The sequence below is a fragment of the Falco biarmicus genome, chromosome 6 (genome assembly GCF_023638135.1).
Source record: "Falco biarmicus isolate bFalBia1 chromosome 6, bFalBia1.pri, whole genome shotgun sequence".
Taxonomy (NCBI): Eukaryota; Metazoa; Chordata; class Aves; order Falconiformes; family Falconidae; genus Falco; species Falco biarmicus.
The window spans coordinates 72,332,921-72,345,511 of NC_079293.1; the positions used below are offsets into that span (position 1 = coordinate 72,332,921).

At 47.0% G+C, this 12,591-nt stretch overlaps 1 protein-coding gene across 1 annotated transcript in view; it reads left to right on the top strand.

The window, feature by feature from the left end:
* The window catches only part of FBXO16 (F-box protein 16), a 38,497-nt gene extending 29,694 nt beyond the window's left edge, over positions 1–8,803 (top strand). Inside the window, 4 exon segments of the mRNA XM_056344796.1 lie at positions 213–395; positions 3,060–3,063; positions 4,856–5,081; positions 7,292–8,803. Coding sequence (XP_056200771.1) covers positions 213–395; positions 3,060–3,063; positions 4,856–5,081; positions 7,292–7,359 — 481 coding nt within the window. The 3' untranslated portion in view covers positions 7,360–8,803.
* The last annotated feature ends 3,788 nt before the right edge of the window (positions 8,804–12,591 follow it).

Consider the following 12,591-nt stretch of genomic DNA (forward strand, 5'->3'; position numbering starts at 1 on the left):
ATAAAGTTACCATAACTTTAAAAATAGCAAGTTATCACCCACCTCTGAGCCATGGTATCTGTGCACTCTTGGTCTGACTCAGGTGCAAGATAAAATGTGTTACCTTAAACCATGTATTTTTGGGTGGTAATACCGTAAGGGATTTTCTTTTTCTCAGCCCCAGGGAAGCAACTCCATAGCACTTGTTAATACTATTCTGTTCTACTCTGCAGGAGAAAGAAAGGAGGAGGGGAGACCCCAGACCTTAGCTGGCAGGCAGCTGAGAAAAAAAAGAGAGCGGGTCGTGGATCTAATAAGCTCCAGAAGGCAAAATCACTGGCAAGTATCACCGGCTTGTCATTACATCAGCCAGGGCGCAGTGTCAGGTCTACCCAAGAGCATTTTAGCTGAGAGCTGTTACTTAGCTGAGGTACCTGTGAGGCTTTGCTCCTGCTGTAGGTAGGCTGCCAGGCACATCTGCCTGTCCCTGAGGGAGATACCTGGGCAGAAGTAGGACACAAAGCACCCCATGTCTGGCTGCCCTGGGGCAATCTCTCATTGCAGGCTAGATACAGTCCCTCTGCCTTCTGTGGGAACAGGACAGAAGCTGTCTGTGTGTAGACAGTGACCTTGTTATCTGCTCCTCCCTCGCTTTGCTTCCTGCATGGCATCCCGACAGTCTGTTTCCATGCTTTACAAAGTGCCGGATCAATTCTCTTACGACACTTGCATCTCTTCCCAAAGCTTCTCTTCTGCTCTCGCAACTTTTGATCATTGCAGTTTGATGTTAGTTTATTCTCTGTTCATTGCGCTGAGCCTGAGCAAGCAGCCCCAAGGTCTTAATACTGAGGATTCATTGTGCTCGTTGCTGGTAAAATAGGGCATCTTCACATGAAAGGAGTCTAGGGAAGTCAGGCTTCCAGAAAGCATCGTGGGTCTAAGCTTTTGTAGATACAGCCACAAATAACTGCCAGGAGGACATGCTCACAAGTGTATCGGGGCGGGGGGGGGGGGGGGGGGGGGGGGGGGAAGGGGTTGGGTTGCAGACATGGAAGCATGCTTCCTAAGTGACAAAAGCCAAGGAACGCATGTGAGTTGAGCTAAGGAAGGTTTACATAAAAGAGAGGCATTGTCTCCTGAGATTGGGAGGCATGCTCCTGACCCAAATACAGCCTGTCTGTATGAGCAAGGAAACAGATTCAGTGTTAAAGAACGAAAAATATAATTAAAAAAATAATTCAGCCTGTGTCTTACAATTTCCATTCTCCAATGGCTTCCTCTGTCACCCTTAGATCAGAGTGCCCTTTCTTTCCACCACAGCTTCCCATTTCAAATTTAAAGTTCTTTTGTTGTCAGTCCAGAAGTGAAAGAATCTTATTTCAGGGTAAAAAGTCATGAATTTGATTTTCTTTCCCCAGATTTTAGGAAAGTTATGTGTTCTTCAAAGTTACTTAACTGCAACCCCCAGTCAGGAAGGCACAAGCACCTGGTCTGACTCCCACCATGAAGCCCAAACCCTTCTGCACACCATCAGTGTGAGTTTTTGCTACAAATTGCAGCAGTACAGGGTTGGACAGCGCATATGTGTGTGCCACCTTCTGTTGGTTGCTCACGGTTTAAAAGGAACATTATCATCCCTGCAGCAGATAGTCACCAGAAAGCATTCAGCTGATACAAAATGCTCGCAGACAGGTGTCTGGAGAAGCACGCAGAGTTAGTGGGTCCTGAACCCTCACCCCACAAAAAGCCCTGGGGAGAGTCTTAAAGCCACTGCCTGCTGCCAAGGCCTGACAGGTTCACTGTCCTCCCTTGGTCCCTCCTAGGCAGTTAGGACAGCCTAACCCAGGGTGTTCTGAAACTCATGGGGTGGCACCTTGGTGACATCAGCCCAGAACAGAGCTCCATGCCTTTGTGCTATGCAATGTTGGTAGCACGGGCTTCTATTTGTGTTAAAAATCAGGGGTAGCCTGTGTTGCTGTGTCACTCTTTCCTAGCCTTTACATTGAAAATAGGCTTGTATTTCTCTTGAGTTTAAAGTTGTCCAAATTTCAGTAGAAGAGCTGTATTTCTTATTTTCTGATGTATAAGCCTGCTGTTACACTGGCCATTAATGACTGCAACACTACATGACAATAAAGGTTAGGTTGCAGTAGGCTGATGGATGGAAAAAGAATACATATAACTCACTAGGAATAATCCAAAATTAATTGCCATTTATTATTAAGGTAGCATTGGGAAACCTTGTTGAAATGAAGACCTGTGTAAAGACTCTTACTTAATCAAGTCCAAATAAAGAGGCTTAATGCTCAAATCTTTTAGTAAATCCTTAGAAGAAGAGCAGACTATGATGAAAGAATAAGTGCCCCAAGCAAGCAAACATCAAGTCAAATTAAAATGAAGCTCTTAAATATATCAATAATCCTGGTGCAGAAAGTAGGTGCGAATAAAGTATATTACAGCCAATGATGAAGATGTGAAAAGGGCTATTATGTGGAGCTCCAAGCTCAAGAGGCTGAACAACAGCACACCAAAATGCAATAAACACATAATTAGGGTGATGACCTGAGTCCTGGAATTACATCCACTGGCTCCAGGTTTGCATGTGGTGAATCAGTTCTCCTCCTAGTAAACTTGTGAGGTTTTGGAGTTTATTAGTAATCATGGAAACAGTAGCATAAAATGTGACCAGGCTCACACTTAATTTAGAATAAATGAAAGTAAACTAGCTAAATTACAATAAATAGTAAATTACAATAAATTAAGTTAATTAGGTCTCTGGATGAAGGGCCATGTTCTTTCTTATGAACACACATATAACCCCCATGTCTCTACAGTGGGGAGGGAATACCTGCTCTGTCTTTAGCCAGGGAAACACCATACTCTAAGGATATGTATAGTTTCAGTGTTAACCATCTTTTTAAGCACTTTGCTGGATCAAGGCTTTACGGCTTGTCTATACCACCTTGTTGCTCACATTGCCTTCAGCAGCCTACTATCCCAGTATTATATAAAGAAAAGTGAAGAATGCAACGGGTTTGGTGACTTCTCGGAACTTTTACTGGGCTGGACATGGAAACCAGATCTGTGTGCCGGGCCTCCTCTTGGCTCTGACGTGGAACTGTGTTGCCCTGCTGTGATTTTTGTGCTCTGGCCCTACAGGTCCCTTCGCAGGCGTCACTGCTGCCACATCAGTGTCCTTTACACAGGCCCTTGAGGACTTCCACTGAGGAGTCTTCTGCAGCTTCTCAGCAAAATAGGCAGCAGCTTCATGGCCAAATGTCAAAATTCCCAGATACTTTATTAGGAAGGTAACATTTGATGGATGTTTTTGACAGCTTTGCAAATGACTGCAATGTCAGCAATTAGGGGATGGTTTTGCCTTTCAGGCTGTCTGCTTGTTTCTATTCGAGAGACTGCTCCACCCTCACAGCTGTTCCTGAATTACTGACTTATTTTTAGTACTTACTAAATAACATCTTTTTGACAGGATCAGTCATTCTTGCCTCACTGCCTATATCCTAAGGTAATAAGATTGCAGCATTTGAAGTCAGGAATAAGTTTTCCTATGACATATTGACAAGGAATTGATGTTTTGAGTATGAATCACATTTATGCACTGCGTCAGTGTAGTAAACATGTAGATCTGAGACGTGGTCCTGTCCTGTCCGGTGTATATTTATATTCTGCCCACCTTATTTTGAATTTTATTTATCCACACAAGAAACCCTGCTGAACTTCATGGGACTATTCCTAAGAGTGAAAATAACTCAGTATAGTGTTTCCATATTCAAACTCAGTTTACATATGTCACCTAATTTTAAAAGTGTAGCCTAGCTTTAATAGTCTAAGCCTATCTGTCCCTGTGAGCTCTAAAACCAAACCACTGACAATGCAAGAGCTGAAAAGCAAGGACTAGTCAGATCTGGTGCTGCATCTACTGCCACTTCTGTGGTAAGTGCTTTTCTTGCTAGGACAAAAAAACCTGCAGCTGCTTTTATCACACCATCTCTGCCACAGGTCAAGCACTGCTAAGAACCTGGACCACTTTGGGCAGTTGTGTAATCACTGGATATTCTTTAGGTTGATACTCAGCAGTTGCTGGATAGCTTATTCGTCACTAGACAATTAGGCACAAAGCACCATCTATCTGCCACTGCTGCCAAATCAAATAATGGAAAGGGGAAACAGGCAGGCAGGAATTACAGAACAGCATTGGCTTTTCTGCACAACCATTTTACTATGGATACGAGTTTCACGTAAGACTATTAGCCCACATTGCTTTTTAATGAGTTGCTATGTAAATGTTTGGGTTTGTAAATGTTTCTTCACTATTCTACAAATCATTTGTATCAGTCAAAAAAACCCCAAGGCTTTTGTCTGCAGAACCTGCACTTTTTGAATATTTGGGATCTTTCTCAAGTAGTAAACAATCACTGTGTTGCTAAGTTTATTTTTTTCCCCTTAATTTTATACTATTTAGTAAAATGTTCATTGAACAGTAATTTAAAATAAACTTCATGCTTTACACTATGTGACTTCAAACAGCAAGCAAGACTGGGATCAGTCACAGCCATATGCATGGCGGAGAATTTGTGCATTAACATATGAATTCATGTGGAGAATCAATTAATGTGGGTTTGGCTTTACTAGCATCAGTTTCTAACCGTGTCCTTTTGTCCTTAAGGTAAACTTACCCCAGAGCACGGGTCACTGCAAATAATGCTGATATGCTTGTATCATTCAGGAACATAATTTAGGAATATAATTTGTGCAATATATATAGAATGTATAGAATTTATAGAAGTTCTCAATGGACTCCAACATTCTCAGTTCCTCTGAAGCTGTTGGGCTGACACTTACTGCCTTCTCTTCCTAGCTATCACTTTCTGCAGATCTTGAGTCTCTTCCAAAACCACCAGTTCGTCCCAGCTGGGCCACTCACCAGTCAACCGGGAACCTGCCCTCCAAAGCAGCAGCAAAGATGCTGGCCCAGAGCTCCCAGTGGAATGCTGGGATACGACCCGCACCTGTCCGAGCTCCAGTGCCAAAGCCTCATGAAAGAGGAAAGAAAGACTTCCCAGGGACGAACACCAGGTCTCCATGTTAGTATGCTTCCCTGTCCCCTGCGGAGGCTATTGTAGAGATTGTCAATATCTAAATTAAGTGCACAGAGGGAAGGGGATGGTGCTGGCAGTAATATTTCTGTAAGCAGAGGAGGCTTCTGGATGGTGGGAATCCAGATGACAGTGATTTGCTGCATCAAAAAAGAACATATGGCCAAAGACGTCACATCTAGCACTTGCTAGATCCACCTGTCTGTCACGACTGTCATCTTGCTATCGAATGCTGGCACGGGCTTCACATGGGTTTAACTCACTAATACTCAACAGCAGAGCATGACATCTTAGATCAGAAGTGACAGCGGGCTCAGTCCGAGGTCCACAGACTCTGCCAAGTCCTGGATAGATACCAGGAGGAGCTGGTACAGTTGGGTTGGAATCAGAGCATTCAGCAATTTACAGGGCAAAGCCATCAACTCCAGGGAGACAACAGCTGAGAAAACAGCTGATCTGTGAATGTCTTCCAAAAATAAGGAGGCAGACTGACACCGTCAAAACCAATTTCATGCCATTTCAGTCCAGCATTGGCTTGGGCAGCTATTCATGATGACCTCATCTCTTGATACGCCCAGTATCTCCTGAAGGTCCTCAGTGTCTGCAGCCTGCTGGGAAGGTATCTTTCAGAAGCACACAACATTTGTGCAGGTTTTGGTAAAAGTCCTATTAGTTCACAAGTGGGTTGTTGCAATCTGTGACCCCTGATGATTTTTTATAGTGCAAGAAGGGTAATGGCTAAAGAACGTGGAGCGATCAAAGAAGAAAAAGGCTTCTGATGTGATACTGTTAGGATTTTCAAAGAGATCACAGGGGTAGAGTGAGGGGAGCTCCTACAGGGCAGTGACTATCCAGTAATCATTGGTGACCCCATCTAGAAGGGACATAACGGAGCACGTAGAGACCTCCAGCATCCGTTTGGATCTCCCTAGCATCTGGCGTTTGTAGCAGGTCCCTAGGCTAACCCCCGTGAGGATCCACAGTGCACATATGATCACAAATCCTTTTGTGGGAGGTGAAAGAAAGGATCTAAAACCAGGTGAAGGATGATATGTAGGGGAAAGCACTGGAATGGGTAAGATGAGGCCCAAGGAAAACACATGAAGACTTCTGCATGTAGGAAGCAGTATGTAAATGCATCCTGGCCATAAAAGCCAGGAGAGGAAAGCATCACAGTCAGGTGAGAGGGTTACAGTCCCTCGTATTTTTAGAGCAATACAAGGTTTCTATCCTGATCCTGAAGTCACATCTCCTGGACAGAGCCTTGGGAAGGTTGTACGCTGGACTGGGCCAAGCCATGAAGAGTTAAGCGTAGGCTCTGCGCCTTGGCTGTGTTTTGGGTTGTTCCAGTCAATCCATAGGATTGGAATCGAGGGAATTCCGCTGGTCTGGCAGCAGTGTCCTGGCCTCCCAGGAATGCCGTGCTCAGCTCCCACCGCTGCCATCCGGGGAATGGGAAGAAGGGGGTTAGGTCTCTTAATCTCTGCAACGGCTGTTGAGGTGCGGTTTAGTGCTGGCAAAGAGGCTGGGGGGGGATGGAGTCAGGGGAGCTCCTGCAGAGAACTGGCCACCTTATTTATTATTGATTATCAACAGTGCTGTACAGGTGGAGGGTCATGGCACAGGGACCTGCAGTGTCCTGTCTTCTGCATGATAAGAAATTTTAAAACTGTGCATGAGGAAAGGGTTGGGGTTCGTGGGGAAGCAAGCTACCTACAAACACCGTTGCTGTGGTATAAAAACTACCAAGGTAAATTATCCCTGAGGGCTTGCATTTGGATTAGGGGCAATTTGCAAGGCAAAACTATTACGGGGTTGGTGTTTTTTTGTATCAGAGACAAATCCTATCTTAATTCCTTCAGTGACCTCTCCTGGAGCTTTGTGATCTCTGCCAGGCTTTTCCCAAGGTAAAGTTACCAACTTCAGATAGTGCTCCGGCTGGGCTTTACCACGGCATGTTTGCAGACTGTCAGAAAGGTGGGCAGGAAAAGTAAAAATATTTTGATCGATTATTATTTTCTCTATAATGAATCGATGAATGGAAACTCTTTCCATTCAATCCAGATTTTTAAACGTATTTAAGGTATTAAATGCCACCAAAATCCCAAGAATTGGCTGAGTACCAAAATCTGTTTAGGATCTGAATTCTCTGACTAAATTAATCTGCCTGATTCTTATATTATTTCTCTTTCATCTAGCATCTCCACTGTTTGAGGCTCAGCCCTGGCACATTCCTCCATCTAACCAAGGATCTGACACAGAGTAAAGGAGGATACAGACCATCTTTCCTCCCAGCAGAACAGAAACTTATCTGCCTGGCACTGGGGAAACAACAGTAACGTCACCGGACTCACAGGCTGTGCTCAGTGAAGAACAGCTGCTTTTGAGTCCTCCATAAGGACCCAGCTTCATATTTTTTTTTGACTGTTGCTAGAAAAGACTTTCTTCATTGACCGTCCCACGCAATGCAAAGAAATGGGCACGGAGGTACTGTGTCTGTTCTCTCCTAGGCTGTCCAAAAGAAATCTTCATTGCCTTGCAGCTAGTTTAGATAGAAAGGTGCTGGAGCAATGGCTTTATACTTTGTTTTGGAAGTACCGTACTTGGTGCAATGATTCCTGCTGGCTTTTGGGATCTCCAGGTGGGATCTCCCATTTCCAAGTAGTACTGGAGTACAGTCTAAGTCTTGTTTTCCTGTTGTGCTTCTCAGCCTGGATTCCTGGCGCTCCTGCTCTCAAGCCAGTGCTATATTCTCATTCTTTTCTGCATATGTTGACTCTGCAGAGTTCACCTAAGCTTTTGACTATGGAGACACTTGCGTAGATCCTTGCTAGAGCTGCTGGGCCTCATCTGAACTTGCTTCTGTGTCACTTAGACATTTTGGGCTGTATCCTACAGCCTGAGCTGCTCTGTGATGCTTTGCCAGTGAATTACCCAAGTTGTCTGTCTCTGTGAGCACTGAGGGGATTGTGTAAGACAAGGGAGGACTAGCAGCTACCTGAGTGATGGAAACTGTACCCTCCCTACAAAGTGAGTGGTTTACCACCAATGTTAACATGATCCCTCAACTGTAACCTACAGCCTGATGCCAAATCAGCTGGACTGTGAAGAAAGCATCACAGCACTCCAGGGAAAAGCCTTTAATATGCAGGAGAAAGGAGGCTCGGTGAAAACACTTCAAGAAAAACCTAGTTAGAGCTTTATCGGAGACTGAATTTCTTGTTAAACAAGGCAACTCAATCTTTTCAATCATGTTAGAGAGAAGGAAATCAAACCCCACACTCTGGATTACAACATTGCATATGGCTCTGTGTGGGGAGCTGGCACTAGTCTAATTGCTTAAGAGAATGTAAATCATGTGCTCTTATTTGTCTTTTCTGCAATTAAGGCAACATCCAGTAAATGTAACAAATAGCAGTTTTTAAGGATAAGGGGACTGAATGCACAGCAACTGTAACTCGTTGCCTTATCATATCCAGGAGTGAGAAAGGTGGGGTAAAACAGAACCTTTCCATGTGTTAGGAAGAGTCAAAGTACAGCCCTGGATTCTCAACACTGATAGACTAGAAATCATGTTTCAGAGAAAATGCCAACTCCTGATCAACAAAGATTAGGAGGAGACTTCTGCTCTGTGAGCAGATTATTCTGAACTGGGTCACCTGAGGGTTTCAAGTCTTTTGGCGTGAGGAACATTGACCATTGTCAAGACCGGGCACCATGGGTCTTATCTGAAGAGAGAGCTTCTAGCAGGAGACTCTGCCCATTGGGGTACTTGGTTGAGTGCCATGTGAATTCCAGCTCCAAATCAATGATGTGACTCAGTGCATCTCCCTCTCCCAGACTTTGTTCTTTTCTTTTTCTAGTTGCCCTGGATGCTTGGAAGAGGGAGTTCATCTCGGCTAACACGATGGCCTAAGGAGCTAGTGAAGTCTAAGCTGGTCACCTCTCAAGTGATCAGCTGAAATAGGAACTTGCAGATGGCAATTATCGCATATATCTTACAATCTGTTGATTATGCAAGAGACCAGACTGACTAATTTTGATTAAGAAAGCTAATTTTTGAGCATTTGAAGTGAGGTGGGGTAAATCCCATCAAAAACATACATCGGCATCATTCCCTGGTATTGCAAATCTCTTCTCACAAGCTTTTTCCTCCAGGAAGCCAAGTTAAACTGATTGCTTCATGGGTGTTTCCCTGGCTTTCTTATGCCCAAACTGTTGCTCCAGCTTTATTTTGGTCTCTGTTAGGCTTGTGGCAGCAGTTCAGCGCTAGGTCCGTGTTACAGCAAATGGCTACGCAAGGAAATGATGCAAACCTCTCATCAACAAGCATACTTGCTGAAAATGTAAAGTTCCCAGCATCTGGCTGGTCTTGGAGCTGAGTGCTCAGGCATTACTGCAGGCACTGCACCTTCACTGCAGCAGTTCATGTATCTTAAGTGTTCACTATACTCTTTCAGGCTTAGGCCTTCTCTGATTTATAAAGTTTTTGTATTTATGATGCTGTAAAATAACTAACAGTAATGTCCAGGAATGTACCAAGCCAAGTAGTCTATCCTTGAAATAACAGCAGACCTACATAACGCCTTGATGTAACTCCTACCCATTATGTTAGAATAAAAATGTATGGGCTTAAAACACAGTTTACAATCATTCCTGATGTCACAAAATGGGTCAAAATCTGAAAGCGAGACAAAAGGTACAGAGAGATGGTCTCCATTGCCGCCTCTGCCCTGGGCTGCTGATCTGCAGAGGCAGATGTTTATTTATCTGCCTTTATAGTGTGCTTCCAGATACGCTGATAAGAAATTGCTAAACAAGTACCGAAGAAGGTTGTTAATGCCTGCACCCTTCCTTGCAGATGTGCATTTCCCTGCACTGCTTGGCATTTCCAGATCCTGCACAACTTTCCTTAGCCACAGCCTTTGATTAAAGAACTGAAAGTACCTTTTAAACCCCAGAGGCAAATGAATCAGCATTGCTGCATCTGAATTCCACTAGTACAAGCAAGATCAGAATGTGAGCCCTAGGCTACAGCCCTGCTCAGATGTGGGGAACAAACCCAAACATGCCAGCCGCCCTCTTACCCAAGCTTTACTATCAGTTTCTGCCCAAAACTCCACCTGCATTTACCTGGTGTTCCTTGCCGGGAGCAACAGCACAGTTTGGTACTGTAGTTCTGCTTTGTAGCCAAAAATAAGTTTTCCTCATTATTGCTTTTCTGAGCTAAAGAAACAGAAACTTGGGGAAAGATACATGTGCAACTGAAGCTGATGGGAGTTGCAGATGGGAGCACAGTTGGATTAAAACAGGATTTTTGGAAACATCCAACTTGTGTGGCAAGATGGAAGATGAGTGAATGTGAGCAGTTGCCGGGGAAGTAAGAGCATTCAGAGAGCGATGTCTCTGCAGCAACACTGGGGTTATAATAGGTTAAAGGATGGTTATGGAAGAGCATGGAGACCTTGCGGCAAAGGGAAAGCAGCTAATGATAGTAGCTAAATGCAAGATAAAAAGTTGCTGTAATAGGTGGATGAAGCTGATAATGCATGGAGAGCAGAGCTCAGCTCACGGAACGAAGGGCTGAGGAGATGAGGAGGCAGTGTAGGGTTGTGGATTAAGCAGAGGGAGGAGGGTATGGGAATCAGTTTGGAATCAATTGCCTTGTCCTTGCTGGCATGCTCTTTGATCACCTTATCGTGCGTGCAGCACAGGCATCCTCCCTGTCCTGTGCTCTGAGACATCCCCAACAACATACGAAGACATCCTCCACACGGATGCTGTGTAGTACGTGTAGCACCAGATAATTCAGGGGAAGGAATCGCTTTCATGCCCCAACCAGCCCAAAGCAGGACGTGCAGTAAAGCCCTGACTGTGTGGCCACATCTGACGTGTCCCTTGCTGCACAGCCGCTGCTGCAATAGGTTTGAGAAAGGTGATGGCGGAAGAGGCATGTCTGGATAGACACTTTGTCCAGCCACTCTCGGCACCATGGATAAATTGTTGGTTGGCACAGGATGCTTGGAAGACCCCTGCGGAGGTAAAATCACAGGTAGAGACAGGTCCAGACATTGCAGTGCACTCCCAGTGCGTCCTGTAGGAAGTAAACCGGTCAGCTCTCCAAAAAGCCTGGAAGGCAGGAGAGAGGCAGCAATGGGAGCAGATGGTATAAACTGTATTTTCAACCTGCACCATCCTGGGATCTTGCTTTGCATAGGCGGGATGCTGCCAAACCCATCCGGCAAGGTGGGGAGGGTGGGATGGTCTCACCACACATGCACACGGACAGAACCTCGGACAAGCTGCCTGCCAGGCTGTGGGGGCTGACCTCAGGCACCATAGCAGGCTCCAGCGGCTTTACAAACCCTGCAGCAACCTCCGGGTGCCCCCTCCCCTCCCTGCAAACCCTGCTGACCCTTCGGTCCCCAAGCGCGCATCAGTTGGGAGTGTGATGCCCAAAGCCTGGTCAGCCCCCAGAGCAGCTTGTTTTCAAGGAAAGGTTTTTACCAGCCCACAAATCACAAGAGCGGGTTGCCTGATGATTGCTGGCGTCTCTCCTCATTTTTTTCCATCATATTTTTTTTCTTTTTGGTGGCCCGTTTTTCCTTGCTGCCCATTCTCTCCGCCTCTGCAGCCAGGCGGCCTCTCCCCTCTGCTCGGTGGCAGGTTGGTGGGACCCCAGGTGCCCACCCAGCTGCTCAGGGAGAGAGAACAGAATTACAAGCTGGTGGGTTGGGATCAGGGTCGGGAAAGACCGCCTGGACACCGCCAACACAGACTCCACTGGGGGAAATGAACTTCATGTATTACCATCAAATCAGAGTGGGATAATGAGAAATAAAACCAAATCTTAAAAAATACCCAAGCCCCCTCCTCTCCAGGCTGACCCCCCAGCCCCCCCATCAGACTGGTGCCCCAGCCCCTGCCCCAGCCCCCTGCCCGGCTCTGGACACGCTCCGGCCCCCCAAGCTCTGTCTGGGAGTGAGGGGCCAGAACGGACCCCACGGCTCGAGGGGCGGCCGCACCGGTGCCCAGCGCAGGGGGACGGTCCCTGCCCCGGCCCTGCTGGCCACGCCATCGCTGACACCAGCCAGGGTGCCGCTGGCCTCGGCCACCTGGGCTCGCTGCCGGCTCATGCCCAGCCGCTGCCGCCCAGCCCCCCCGGCCCTTTCCCGCCGGGCAGTTCCCAGCCCCCGGCCCCGGCCCGCAGCTGCCTGGGGCTGGTGTGACCCCAGCGCGGGGCCGGCACCGCCCGGGGTGACCCTCGCTGAACCCGTGGCAGCCCCCGCCCTGCGCCCCCCGGCAGCGCCCCGCGCCCCCCGGCAGGGCAGCGCAGCCCGGCCCCCGCCGGCGGTGCTCTGCTGCCACCCAGCGCTGGAGGGGCGCGGGGCACAATGGCGCTCCCCGGGCGGCGCCACTGCCCCGCCTCGGCCGCCGTGTGCGCATGAGTGGTGCGCCGCCGCGCCTCTACCCCCCCCTCCCCTCGCTTTCCGGCAGC